The sequence below is a fragment of the Canis lupus genome, chromosome 5 (genome assembly GCF_011100685.1).
Source record: "Canis lupus familiaris isolate Mischka breed German Shepherd chromosome 5, alternate assembly UU_Cfam_GSD_1.0, whole genome shotgun sequence".
NCBI lineage: Eukaryota > Metazoa > Chordata > Mammalia > Carnivora > Canidae > Canis > Canis lupus.
In genome coordinates, this window is record NC_049226.1 from 60,716,900 (window position 1) to 60,731,298 (window position 14,399).

Below are 14,399 nucleotides of genomic sequence, written 5' to 3' on the forward strand. Positions count from 1 at the left end.
AATGAACCCACGGGATGCGAGGTATAGCACAATACAGCTGTCCTGAAAATACCTAGGGGCAGACAGCTGTGGGGAAATAGGCCCACTCCTCCACCTCCAGAACCCTCTGCCTCGACACGGCCTCGAAACACTCTGGCTCAGGATAGGGCTCCCAGAATTTAGCCCCTAGGAAACCAGGCACAGCTGGACACAGCAGCAGCTTCAGGGCTTCTGAGGTACCCCCAGCATCTCAGCACCAGTTCTATGCCTGCAACCCCCAGAAGAGATGGGAAGGAGGCCGCACTAGGAGCCCTACCCGCCCAGTGCAAGCCAGTACCACCACAGCACTGATCAAAGCCCTTTTTCATGCCCGCAGGGCATCGGCAGTGAAGCCCGCAGTGGGCAGATGAACAGGCCCTGAGGACTTCTCCAGAATAACCGAGAGCATGGGCTAGTTGCCACTGTGGCCACCCTGAGTCTCCCTGTGCAGGGGTGCTCAGACTCCCCTGAATGTTAAGGAGGATGCCACTGAAGACAGTCAATGGCAATGGCTCTGGGGTGACCAGGATTCGACAGAGAAGGGAGAAAGGTGAGAGGGGAGCGACTCAGCCTCTACAACCACAGCCCCGCCCAACACACCAGGCATCAAACAGCCCATCCATGGGGCACAACCCATAGACCACACTGGCAGGTTCCCACAAGAGGCAGTAAGGAAATGCCCACCACAAGTGGGCCCAGGAGACACAGTCTCGGGTCTGGTCTTGGTTCTGTCATACCTGCCACTGTCCCGAAGTCAGCCATCATACCACCAGGGTCTGTTTTTCACCTGTTACATGGAGCTGAGTGCAGAGCTGAGAGCTCCTGGAAGCTGTGGCACTTTTCCTTGTCACCTGGCCAGAAAAAGGCCTGGCTCCTGCCCCTGGCCAGCTGAAGAAACCAACCAAGACACAGTTAAGAGAATAAAGAGACAAGCCAAGGACTGGAAGAAAATATCTATAAAACACGTATTTGATGAAAGACTTTTTTTTGTTGTTTTGGTTTTTTTGTTTTGTTTTTAGATTTTATTTATTTATTCCTGAGAGAACACAGAGAGAGACATGGGCAGAGGGAGAAGCAGGCTCCCAGCAGGGAGCCTGGTGCAGGACTCTATCCCAGGAACCCCGGGATTACGACTTGAGCCAAAGGCAGACGCTCAATCACTGAGCCATCCAGGTGCCCCCTGATGAAAGACTTGTATCCAAAATATAGAACTCTTAAAATTCTACAATAACAACTCAATTTGAAAATGGGCAAAAGATCCAAACAGACACTTCATGAAATAAGACATACAGATGCCAAATAAGCACATGAGAAGATGCTCAGCTTCATAAATCAGTAGAGAATTGCAAATTAAAGCCACTACACACATATTAGAATAGCCGAAATACAGAACACAGACAAAATACCAAATGTATGGAGGCTGTGGAGCCCAGGAACTCACTCACTGATGGGAATGCAAAAACGGTGCAGCCACTGTGGAAGATAGTTTGGAATTTCTTACAAAATTAACTCCACTCTTTAAGTGTATTCTATTCTATATTCTATCAGTTACATAAAAATATATGTAAAAATTTAGTAGGTACATGAAAGCAATTAAAGCAAAATCAAGTAAAAAAAAATATTGTTGGGTAGGCTGGACTAAGAGTATCAGTAATATGTTTTCCAGAGATGCAAAATCCTCAACACAATATTACCAAACCAAATTTAAAAATATATTAAAAGGGTCAATAAGCACGATCAAGTGGGATTTAATCCAGGGATGCAAAATGATTCAATACCCACAAATCAATCAATATGATACACCATATTAACACAATGAAGGAGGGATCCCTGGGTGGCGCAGCAGTTTGGCACCTGCCTTTGGCCCAGGGCACGATCCTGGAGACCCGGGATCGAATCCCACGTCGGGCTCCCGGTGCATGGAGCCTGCTTCTCCCTCTGCCTATGTCTCTGCCTCTCTCTCTCTCTCTCTCTCTCTCTCTGTGACTATCATAAATAAATTTTAAAAAATTAAAAAAAAAAACACAATGAAGGATAAAAACTGAATGGTCATCTCAACAGATGCAGAAAAAGCATGTGACACAATTTAATATCTATTTATAATAAAAACTGTCAAAAAAGTGGGTATACAGGGAACATACCTCAACATAATAAAGGTCATATATGACAAGCCCACAGCTAACATCATACTCAACCATGAAAAGCTGAAAGCTATCCCTCTTAGACCAAAAACAAGGCAACTCTCACCACTTCTATTCAACACAGTACTAGAACTCCTAGCCACAGCAATCGGATAAGAAAAAGAAATAAAAGGCATTAAGATCAGTAAGGAATAATAAAACTGTCCCTATTTGCAGATGGCATGATACTATATAGAGAAATCCCTAAAGAATCCACCAAAAAGGGGTACCTGGGTGGCTCAGTGATTGAGCATCTGCCTTTGGCTCAGGTGGTGATCCCAGGGTCCGATGAGTCCCACATCGGGCTCCTTGCAGGGAACTTGCTTCTCCCTCTGCCTATGTCTCTGCCTTTCTCTGTGTGTCTCTTATGAATAAATAAATAAAATCTTTTTTTTAAATAATAAATAAAAGAATCCACCAAAAAACTATTACTACTAATAAGTGATATCAGTAAAGTTTCAGAATACAAAATTAACATACAGAAATCTGTTGTATTTTTATTTTTATTTTTTTATTTTTTTTTTCTGTTGTATTTTTATACTCTAATAATGAACTAGCAGAAAGAGAAATTAAGAAACCAATCCTATTTGGGATACCTGCCTTGCTCAGTGGTTGAGCATCTGCCTTTAGCTCAGGCCATGTTCCCAAAGTCCTGGGATAGAGTCCCACATCGGGCTTCCCACAGGGAGCCTGCTTCCCTCTCTGCCTCTGTCTCTGTCTCTGCCTATCTCTGTGTCTCTCACAAATAAATAAATAAAATCTTAAAAAAAAAAAAAAAAAAGGGAATCAGGGCAGCCCCGGTGGCCCAGCAGTTTAGTGCCATCTTTGGTCCGGGGTGTGATCCCGAGACCCAGGATCGAGTCCCATGTCGGGTTCCCTGCATGAAGTATGCTTCTCCCTCTACCTGTGTCTCTGCCCCCCCCCCCTCTCTCTCGGTGTCTCTCATGAATAAATAAATAAAATCTAAAAAAAAAAGGAATCAAAGCCACAGTGAGATGCCACTTCACACCCACTAGGCCAGGACAGCTGCAACCCAAGAGGCAGATACCTAGCACTGATGTGGAACCCTCTGGCACTGCTGGGGGAGGGCAACAAAACAATGGCCAGGCTGGATAACACCTGGCAGCTCCTCCAAAGCTTACCTCTAGAGTAACCATAGGACCCAGCAATTCCACTCCCAGATCAACTAGTTTTACTCATACCACCTCTGACATCTGGTGTGCGGGGTTTTTTTTCTGGCTGCGTGTCCTACAACTCAATGCAGTCCTGACGCTAACCGCCCAGGGTTAGTGCAGATCCTATGTTCAAGGGCTCAATTGTCCTCACCTTGATGCCAGTCCAAGTCCCAGGCCACCTGCACTTCAGAAAAACTGGCTCTATATATGGAGTTCCTACAAAAACCTCCTCCAATTGGATAATGTGCTGGAGCAGCTCACAGGACTCAAGCAAACACTTTATTCCTATTTACCAGTTTGTTATAAAGCATATACAGCTCAGGCATAGCCAAATGGAAGAGACTCATAGGACATGACACGGAGTGGGAGTCCGGCACACCGCCCTTTCCAACACCTCCATGTGTTCAGCAACCTGGAAAATCTCCAAATTCCACTGCTGGGGATTTTTATGGAGGTCCCATTATGGAGGTACTGGTGATTAACTCAACTTCCAGCCCTCCCTCCTCCCACATCCAGGTAGGAGGTAGAACTGAAGGTTCTGACCCTCTAGCTATGCCTGGGCCATCCTGGCTACTGGCCCTCATCCTCAAGCTATCTCATGGGCTCCCAGCCACCACTCATCTCAACAGCACACCAAAGACACTCTCATACAGGAAGTTTCAAGTGTTTTAGGAACTCTGTGCCAGGACCCAGGGAAAAAGATCAAATATATATTTATTAAGCCACAGTGGCTATATACTCCAGAGAAATAAAAACATACGCCCACACAAAGACTTGGACAGGAGTGCGCATAGCAACATTATAGATAGCAGCCAAAAGGTGGAAATGCAGCAATGTCCATCACCTGATGAATGGATACGTGAAATACGGTATGTACCCCTACAGTGGATGATGAAGGAAGCACGGCACCTGCTACAACCCAGATTATCCTTGAAAACAGGATGCTCAGTGAGAGAAGCCACACACAAAACACCAGATGGCACAATTTTACTTATTTGGAATGTCAAAAGACAAACCGATAGAGAAAGAATAGAGATTAGTGAGTGGAGGGGATTTAATAAATTAATAAAAAATTATTAAATTTATAAAAAATAAAGCCTCATTTAGAACAGAATCGACAGGCCAGCAGGGGGCGCTCTCACACCCAACTGGTCAGCTGCAACCACATCTGGAAGAGAGGTCTCCACAGGTCCCCACCACATCACTCCTGCCCGACCACCCCAGTACCCCTGCGGAGGAAGAGAGGCGCTCAGGTTCAGGCATCAACTCAGCCAGTGAGAGACTGTCACAATGCAGCCAATGAGAAGCCACCACACTTCCACCTCCCAGTCTGCTCCAATGGACTTTTAGTTTACAACAGCCCTCCCAGCTCCCCCTTCCCTCTATAAAAGCAACCTCTTTGTTCTCCAGACTTGCCAGTGGTTTCACAGTAGCATGCTTGACGCGGGTTGTCATTCTCTGCTATTCCCAAATAAACCTATTTTTGCTGGTGAGGTTGTACACTTCAGTGAGTGAGTCATAGAGAACACGGGTTACGTGTCAGGAGAGCTGGTACAAAGTAGGGGGGTAATACATCCACTGAACAAAGTTTCTGTAAAAGTTTGAAATAAACACAGGAAGGCCCCGGAAAGCAGCACAAGGTGATGCTGCTGAAGATAAGCCCACCACGCAAGGACAGCTCCCCCCGCCCTGTACAAACCTGTTGGTGCAAAATTTCAGCTTGACCCCTTCCCTGCGGGGACAAGCAGAATGCACACATCCCCAGACTGCTTAGCAGCGCGTGCCCAGAGAGTGATGAGCCGGAACAGCTGTTGGCAGGCACAGTGCTTCAATCTCCACACCTGCCTCAACCCCTCCAAGGTGCCAGCTGCCCAGAGCCCGGAGCCCACCAAACCTGAAAGCCCATGTCCTCCAACAAAGCCTGGCAGGTTTCAACTGGTCCCTGGCAGAAAAGCATGCTAGATCCTCCACTCCAGATGAACATGTGAGTGGGTATGCTCCATCAAGCAGTTCACTGAACACCCAGCACTCAATTGATTAACAATAAATCCTGAGTCATGTGACCCAAGGCTCAGTCTGCCCTACGAGCTGGACACCAAGAGTGGAAGATGCCACTGCAGTGGGCACAGAAATGTCCCTGTCACCCTACCCTGGAGTGACACAGGCTCGAAACAGCAGATCAGACCTGGTTACAAAAGCCTTCGTGGAAGCGCAGCATCTCTCCCCAGGACGCTGGGAGCTCCCAGGCCCCAGATGCTCCCAGGTCGCTGCCTGCCTGGCGAGCGCACGGAGGCGGAGAGCATAGACAAGCAGCTTCATTTCACAACAAGTTTACCCAGCTGCCAGCACAGGGCTTGCTAGCAGCCTCCACTCCCGTTTCGCCAGCAGGCCTGACCAGCCCAGAGTCCTCCCTACAGGAATGCAGGTCTCCCTCTCCCGGTGGCCTCCTCCTAGGACCGCCCTTCCTCTGTCCACGGTCAAACTGGCACTTCTGCTTCCGGAAGCGTCTCACAGGATGCTTCTCTACAACCCCAGTGATGCATGGAATTCATGACTCGGGCCCTGAGATCATCGAGCTTGGCTCTCTCCTGAGCAAATGAGAGAGGGCGACAACAGGGCCACAGCCTGTCTGTGGAGTAGCAGCATGACCACTCATAAAAGGAAAACCCACTGGATGGAGTCAGTAGGTTAGAGGGGAAGCTGTGCCACTCCACAGCAATCACAGATGCTGACAAAAGAAGCTTCCAGGAAAGAATCCTCAGCTGAAATCTGGTGCATGCTGCCTCTTCCACAAGAACGCAGCCACCCCTGCAACTGAGCCAGGGAAAGGCCACCATCACCTGGAGCCCTTGCTCCTTTCTGGTGGACATCCATTCCTTCCTCTCAGGCTCCCCCCTCTGCTCCCTGATAACCCTCCCCCTTCTGTCTGTTGGACTTGCCCACAGTTTTACCACAGCTCGATTGTCCCAAATTGCAACTCTCTGCTCTTTCCAAATAAACCCATGTTTGTTGGTAAAATAACTGACTTTTGTATTTTTAAGGTTGCCATTCTTTGGGGATCAGAAGTGGGATGCAGGGGCAACCCTAGCAACCCTGAGGCCAGTAGACACACAGGTGGCAGTGCCCCCAAAGCCAGCCAGGAGGGCTTGCCGCTTCCTTGCTGACCCTGGATTGTGAAGGCAAGTTTTCTCCCACATTTCAAGTACTGCTGTCTTTGTGTTTGAGCTTGCCTGACTTCATTCAGGATCTATTTTTGGGCTCTGACCTTTCAGTGAGTACTCACTTATCTGCCCTCTGGTCTGATTTCTGTTCCTGTTCTTTTTTTTTTTTTTTTTTTTAATAATTTTTTAAAATTTATTTATGATAGGCACACAGTGAGAGAGAGAGAGGCAGAGACACACACAGGCAGAGGGAGAAGCAGGCTCCATGCACCGGGAGCCCGATGTGGGATTCGATCCCGGGTCTCCAGGATCGTGCCCTGGGCCAAAGACAGGCGCCAAACCGCTGCGCCACCCAGGGATCCCTGTTCTTTTTTTTTATAAATTATTTTGACTTTTTAGTTGTTTTTTTTTTTAATCTTTTTTTTTTTATTCATGATAGTCACACAGAGAGAGAGAGAGAGAGAGAGAGAGGCAGAGACACAGGCGGAGGGAGAAGCAGGCTCCATGCACCGGGAGCCCGACGTGGGATTCGATCCTAGGTCTCCAGGATCACGCCCTGGGCCAAAGGCAGACGCCAAACCGCTGCGCCACCCAGGGATCCCTCTGTTCCTGTTCAAACTGTGTTGTGTAGGAATTTTTCTGTGTGCTCTAGAGACAAACCTCAAGGAGATGGGGTCCCCATCATCAAAACTGGGGGTGCTGTCCCCCACTTCTGGGACCACAGTTGGTTTTATGTTTAAAAACTATAATCCCTCCTCATGAGCATTTTTTTTATGAGCACTTTTTTTAAAGATTTTATTTATTTACTTGACACAGAGAGAGAGAGCACACACACAAGCAGAGGGAACAACAGAGGGAGAGGGAGAAGTGGGCTCCCCACTGAGCAGGGAGCTCAACACGAGGCTTGATCCCAGGACCCCAGGATCATGAGCCGAAGGCAGATGGTCCTCCGACTGAGCCACCCAGGCACCCCCCTGCCATGCACACTTCTAACTAAATGGACCAACTTAACCGAATGTAATTTAGAACTTCTATGGCCATTATGGGAACTTTTAATCTCCCCAAACTTACTTTCTCAAACTAAACTGGACAGCCATGGCTCTAAAACCAGGACACCTACTGGTATCAGTACTTTGAAGGTCTAGAACATTATCAGGAATCTAGAAATGCTTCTGCAAAATACACTTTCTGGACGTGATTCTTGATCTCAGGGTCATGAGTTCAAACCCCACAATGGGAGTAGGGTTTACTTAAATTAATAAATAAAATCTTAAAAAAAAAAAAATGGACACAGAGGCTCCTGAGGTCTCCTCTTCCCTTTCCCATCTTCTCTGTCTCAGGACATGCCCCAACCACATCCAGGGTCCCACCACCTCCTACCTTCCTCTTCCTCTGAGTCTCTCTTGAACCTATTAAAATGTGCCCCTTTGAGACACCTGGGTGGCTCAGCAGTTGAGCGTCTGTCTTTGGCTCAGGGCCTGATCTTGGTCCAGGGATTGAATCCCACATCGGGCTCCCTGCGAGGAGCCTGCTTCTCCCTCTGTCTATGTCTCTACTTCTCTGTGTCTCTCATGAATAAAAAAATAAAATCTTAAAAAAAAAAAGTGCCCCTTTAAAGGTAAGTCTTAGGATCCAAATAAAGCCCATATTTCTTACCTTCTCAGACTAAGGCTGAATTCTGACCCACAATTTGAGTTTCCTAAAGTGACTTGAGGACCTGCAAAGGTAAGCTACAGAATCTTTTTTTTTTTTTTTAAGATTTTTATTTATTTACTCATGAGAGACACAGACAGAGGCAGAGACATAGGCAAAGGGAGAAGTAGGCTCCGTGCAGGGAGCCCAATGTGGGACTCGATCCAGGGTCTCCAGGATCACGCACTGGACTGAAGGCGGCGCTAAACTGCTGAGCCACCCGGGCATAAGCTGCAGAATCTAATAGTCATTCAAACCTTACCAACTTGCTTTCTCAGATTTATATCAACTAGTCCACAGGCTCACAGGTGAGTACCAAGCCAAACATGAGAGGCAACTAGCCGAATGGGAATATCCTGAAAGAAAGAGACCCCCAACTTGCAGCAAGATGCTAGAACACTTGCTGGAAATCTCCATGGGGCAATTATAGCAGCCTGCTGATGGGAACAGAAGTCAGGCTTGCACACAAGACTGGTGAAACCTGTTCATGACCATTATAATCAACTCCAAATTGCCTTTAAAGAAAATTCTGGTCATCCTTTAAATGTTGAATCCACCTGGGGAGCATATGACTAAGTTTATGAACAGGCGGAACTGGGATTTTTCTTTGAGTTAAAAGGAGTAGGATGAGGGACACCTGGGTGGTTCAGTGGTTGACCATCTGCCTTTGGCTCAGGGTGTGATCTCAGGTCCTGGGATAGAGTCCCGCATCAGACTCCCCACAGGGAGCCTGCTTCTCCCTCTGCCTAGGTCTCTGCCTCTCTGTATCTTTCGTGAATAAATAAATAAAATCTAAAAAAAAAAAAAAAAAAGAAAAGTAATAGGATGAAATGGAAACTATGTCCACTCTAAATTTAGCTAATCTGGCAAACCAGCTCACTTGTATCCACGAAACTCTCCGTTTTCAACTCCAGCAGATGAAGGTCCTAAATAAAACCAAAACCTCCTAGTTTCTGCTATTATGGCAAAAAGCCAGGACATTGGAATAAGGCTGCTACCATTTTTAAGTAGGCTCCGAGCCCAGCATGGAACCCAACACAAGGCTTAACCTCACAACCCTGACGTCAAGTTGAGCTGAGATCAAGAGTCAAGACACCAAAAAAAAAAGGTCTAGACACCTAACTGACTGAGCCACCCAGGTGCCCCAAGACTGCCACCATCTTTTTTTTTTTTTTTTTTTGTATTTATTTATTCATGAGAGACACAGAGAGAGAGGCAGAGACACAGGCAGAGGGAGAAGCAGGCTCCATGCAGGGAGCCCGACATGGGACTTGATCCCCGGGCTCCAGGATCACACCCTGGGCTGAAGGCAGTGCTAAACCGCTGAACCACTCGGGTTGCCCGCCACCATCTTTTTTTAAAGAGCTTTATTTATTTGAGAGAGAGAGAGAATGACCAGGGAGAGAGGCAGAGACAGAGGAAGAAGGAGATACCCCGCTGAGCAGGGAGCCCAATATGGGGCTTGAACACAGGACCCTGAGATCACGACCCGAGCCAAAGGCAGACACTTAACTGACAGCCACCCGGGCGCCCCAAGACTGCTACCATCTTGAGCACTATGGGCCCCTGCATCCCCTCCAGCCAGCCTAATTCCCAACGTTGGAGCTCTGAGAAACTACAGAGGCCCCCGACACAAGCCACTGCTTGACAAGAGCAAGCCATCTTGTTCTCTACAGGAGGATTATCCAGGACCTCCAAGCAAAAAACAACATGGTTATCTCTCAGCATCCTGTTGCTCCTAACCCCTGAATGTTGCTGACATTTGTTCCCAGAAAAAGCAAGTTTTTTACTGCACTTGATCTATGCAGTGCATCTTCAGTATTCCAGTTAATAAGGAGAGCCAAGATCCTTTTGCTTTCACTTGGGAAGAACGTAAATACATTTGAACAGTAATGCCCCACAGTTTCACAGATGGTCCTTGCTTCTCATAAACCTTAAAACATAATTTGGATGATATACAATTTTCTGTAGGCTCTACTTATTATAATACATAGATGATCTGCTTCTTCACTGCCCTTCTCAAACCTCTTCACAAGAAGACAGCATCCACCTGTTAACACTTTTGGCCTTAAAGGGACATAAAACCCCAAAGAAAAACTGCAGTTTGCTAAAATCAGGTTTGATACTAGGAAACCTGATCTCAGAACAAGAACTACGTTAGAATCCAGGTAGGCTTCCTGAACTTCCCAAAACCTCAAACTAAGCTCCAATTACAAAGTTTTCTTGAATTGGCTGGTTAGTCAAAATTGGATGCCAAACCTCTCTTACGGCTCAATCTATACATGTTTTACTAAAAAATGAAAGATCAAGGGCTCCTGGCTGGCGGAGTCTCAGTAGAACATGCGACTCTTGATCTTGAGAACATGCTCAAAGCCCTACATTGAGCACGGGGCCTACTATAAATATGAAAGTAAAAGTTAAAAAAATGAAAGATCAGGAAAACACAGCTTTGGGGCCTTTAGAAGAGCCTAATAAGACCCCTGCCCTCAGATATCCTAATAATTAACTTCTCTTTTTCCTCTCCATAAATGAGAAGGAAAGGAATGCCTTAGAGCACTCACCCACAAAAACAGGGACCATCGTCCAGACCCTGTGGCAGAGGAAAATCCCCTCTGCTTCACAGCCATTCCTGCCACCAATTACCCTGTTAGTTAAGGCCACTGAAGAAAGAATCACAGGATCCCCTTTAACCATCCTTGTGTGTTGGTCAAGGGTAAAACCACATTTATACCAATGCTCAGCACACCATGGCTCATGACTTTGGAATGTTGGTTAACAGTGAGGTTTCCTTACCTTGAATGGGAATAGAATTAAAAATGGTCCCATCTACAAAATTTATCAGATGCCACACTTTTGCTGGCTGCTGTGGCTATGATTAAGGCTCCTCAGGATTCCAGATGCAACTCCCTGGAGACCAAAAGAAATCACCTCGCTGACATTTCTCCCGAAAATGATGCCATCAAGAAAACCAACAGCCAAGTCTCTGTCGTGATCCAAAGGGATGTTGTTCCAGATGATAATTTGGAAAAATCGATGAGATATCCCACAATTGGCCCCAGAGAAGGAAAAACAATATTGGAAATCTAAACATTGTGGGATCAATAAAAAGAGAGAACTCTGGTTTTGGACCTAATAACAATCTGGCCCTCCTGGAAATTCTAAAACTCCCACCACTCATCTCTGTACATCCACTAAACCACTGGTCCACTGACAAAATGATAGTGCTCATGAACTAATATTGGTGAAGAATTTTGTTTTTTGGTGGAGAAATATTAACAAGCCTGCAAAAAATGCCTACTTTACTTACCCACCAAAGTGCAATCTGGGGAAACCTGCTCACACAAATGGATGTTAAACAGCTTTGCCTGTCTCATAAATACGTGTTAGTCACAATTCATACATTTTTTCACTGGCCTGACCCTTTCCCTTATGGGCAACACACTACTTCTTCTGGGGTTAAAATTCTGTTCAAAAAGATTATCCCCACCTGAGTAGCTCCTCTCAAACTTCTTATTGATCAAGCCACTGCTGGGTGGCTCAGCGGTTAAGCGTCTGCCTTGGGCTCAGGACATGATCCTAGAGTCCCAGGAAGGAGTCCCACATCGGGCTCCCTGCATGGAGCCTGCTTCTCCCTCTGCCTGCGTCTCTGCCTCTCTCTATGTCTCTCATGAATAAATAAATAAAATCCTTTTTAAAAAATCATCTTAAAAAAATAAAAATTAAAAATAGCCATATTTTGTAGAACCACCATTTTACCAACCATTCCCAAGATAAAAAACCTTAAGCATCACATTGCAACCTGGAGATCTCATCTGTTGGAAGAGTCACCTCCACAAAGACTCTCCAACATTGCTGGAAATGCCCTTCTCAGGCACTGGTACCCAGCCCCTGTGCCACCAAACTCCAAGGAACAGACTCTTGGATTCACACAACACATCCAGAGGAAGGAACAAACCCTGACTGACCAGCACACCAGCTGGTGACCTGAAAGCAGAGGCTTCCCAGGCGTGAAGCAGATGGCATCTGACGAGACAGCTTTCCTCGGATGTCTGGACCAGGTCTGTGTGCCTTCTCCTCGCTGTTTGGTTCTACTCTTACTTTCATGGAAAGATAATGCCCTCGTTCACATTTCCCCAAGCCTCTACAAAAAAGGGAAACTTTTTTTTTTTTTTGGATTATGGCCTTTTTCAGAAACAGCCTCATCATGATCCCATGACAAGTTAGTTTTCAGTTGCTTTTTCTGAAGGATTAGAAGATTCAGGAGTCACAGGAGTCTTTCGCCTCAAGTATTATTTGACTCTGGGTTCTTACCCAAACTCATAGTCTCTGAATTTGCAACCTTATAGGCTGTCTTAATGAATAATATTTGTTTTCCAAGCAGTTATTTTGAGATAACAATGCTGCTTTAATACATCTTTGAAGTTTTACTATTTTGCCAAAAAGTTCATTAGCTATTACTTCATGCTTAGACCTGCTCTGTACCATCCCAAATGTCCTCAGATAATTCTTTCCGTGGTACTCGCTATCCTGCTCTTTTTTTTTTTTTTTTAAGATTTTATGTATTTATTCATGAGAGAGAGAGAGAGAGAGGCAGAGACACAGGCAGATGGAGAAGCAGGCTCTATGCAGGGAGCCTGACGTGGGACTCGATCCTGGGACTCCAGGATCACACCCTGGGCTGAAGGCCATGCTAAACCGCTGAGCCACCCGGGCTGCCCTCGCTATCCTGCTCTTGTGGCCACTCTCAGCAGTGACTTCCAGGAGGCATACAGGACTCCGGCTTTGCCTCTGTAGGGAGAATTTCTTCCTCTAAGTCAGAGTAAGTACCAATACATATTTTCAGTTGGCTACTTTCAGACCTCCAGTCCTAGTACAGAACCAACCCATACAACTTGGAATTGTTGTTACTTCTTCTGCTGTACAAATACTTTAAGTTTCGTGTTTCATTGCCTGTCAAACTTCTGTAAAAATGATACTCAGTAAGGAGATGATCTCCAATGCTCATGGTCTTGATAAATATGTAGCATGGATGGAAGTGCCTGGGAGTCCTTCCTCCTAACTTTCCTTGTTCCTTAAATGTGGTCTTACATGGTTTCCAACTGCCACGCACTTCCCCTCCAAGATAGGACATGCCAACCAGGAGATCCTTCCTGGCACTGAGGGACAAAGCCACTGAATAACAAAACCTTGACTCTTGATCGGCAATGCTTTCAGAGAAAGAGCTTGATCAAAAACAAAGCAGGGGCAAGTGCGTGGCTCAGCCAGTTAAGTATTCAACTTGATTTCAGCTCAGATCATGATCACAGGGTCCTGGGATCGGCAAGGAGTCTGCTTGAGGATTCTCTCCCTCTACTCCTCCCCTGCTCATGTACTTTCTCTCTCTCTCAAACAAATAAATATATAAATCTTAAAAAAACATGGGGTGCCTGGGTGGCTCAGTCGGTTAAGTGATCATCTCTCAATTTCAGCTCAGGTCATGATCTCAGGATTGTGAGATGAAGCCCCGTGTCAGGTTCTGCACTGGGCGTGAAGCCTGCTTGGGATTCTCTCTCCCTCTCCCTCTGCCCCTCTCTCCCCTAAAAAAAAAAACCCAAAACAAAAATGGCATGAAAATTAATAAGGCAAAACTAAGTGGAGTCAGGCTAGAAGGGGGATCCATGGCATTCGATATCAATTCCAGGAAGCACTGCCAATTACAGACTTCCAGAGAAGAATCATTGATAGGAAAGAATCATTAATTAAGGGCCCCAATGGAAAAAGATGTACATTGAATTTTTATAAGAAATCAACTACCCCTGCAACTCAGCCAATGAGAAACTGTCATCACCAACCTCTCATTCAGAACCACCCCTCCTGATCTCCTTCTCCATAAAATAATGTTCCTCTCCTCTGTTTGTTGGCCTTGCTTATGGTCTTTCCACAGCTTGCATGTCCTGAATTGCAATTCTCTGCTTTTCCTGAATAAACCCAGTTTTGCTGATAAAATAATTTTTATTTTATTTTTTTTAATTTTTTATTTATTTATGATAGTCACACAGAGAGAGAGAGAGAGAGAGAGAGGCAGAGACATAGGCAGAGGGAGAAGCAGGCTCCATGCCGGGAGCCTGACGTGGGATTCGATCCCGGGTCTCTAGGATGGCGCCCTGGGCCAAAGGCAGGCGCTAAACTGCTGC

General features: G+C 46.1%; 1 protein-coding gene across 2 annotated transcripts in view; it reads right to left on the reverse strand.

The window, feature by feature from the left end:
• ACOT7 (acyl-CoA thioesterase 7) overlaps positions 1-14,399 on the reverse strand; it is a 102,132-nt gene that overhangs the window by 79,887 nt on the left and 7,846 nt on the right. Inside the window, exon 1 of one of the 2 annotated variants that reach the window (XM_038537794.1) lies at positions 5,559-5,707. The exons of the other annotated variant lie outside the window; for it this stretch is intronic. Coding sequence (XP_038393722.1) covers positions 5,559-5,692 — 134 coding nt within the window. The 5' untranslated portion in view covers positions 5,693-5,707. Of the gene's footprint in view, positions 1-5,558; positions 5,708-14,399 lie in introns of those variants that run through there. 2 annotated transcript variants of the gene reach the window in all.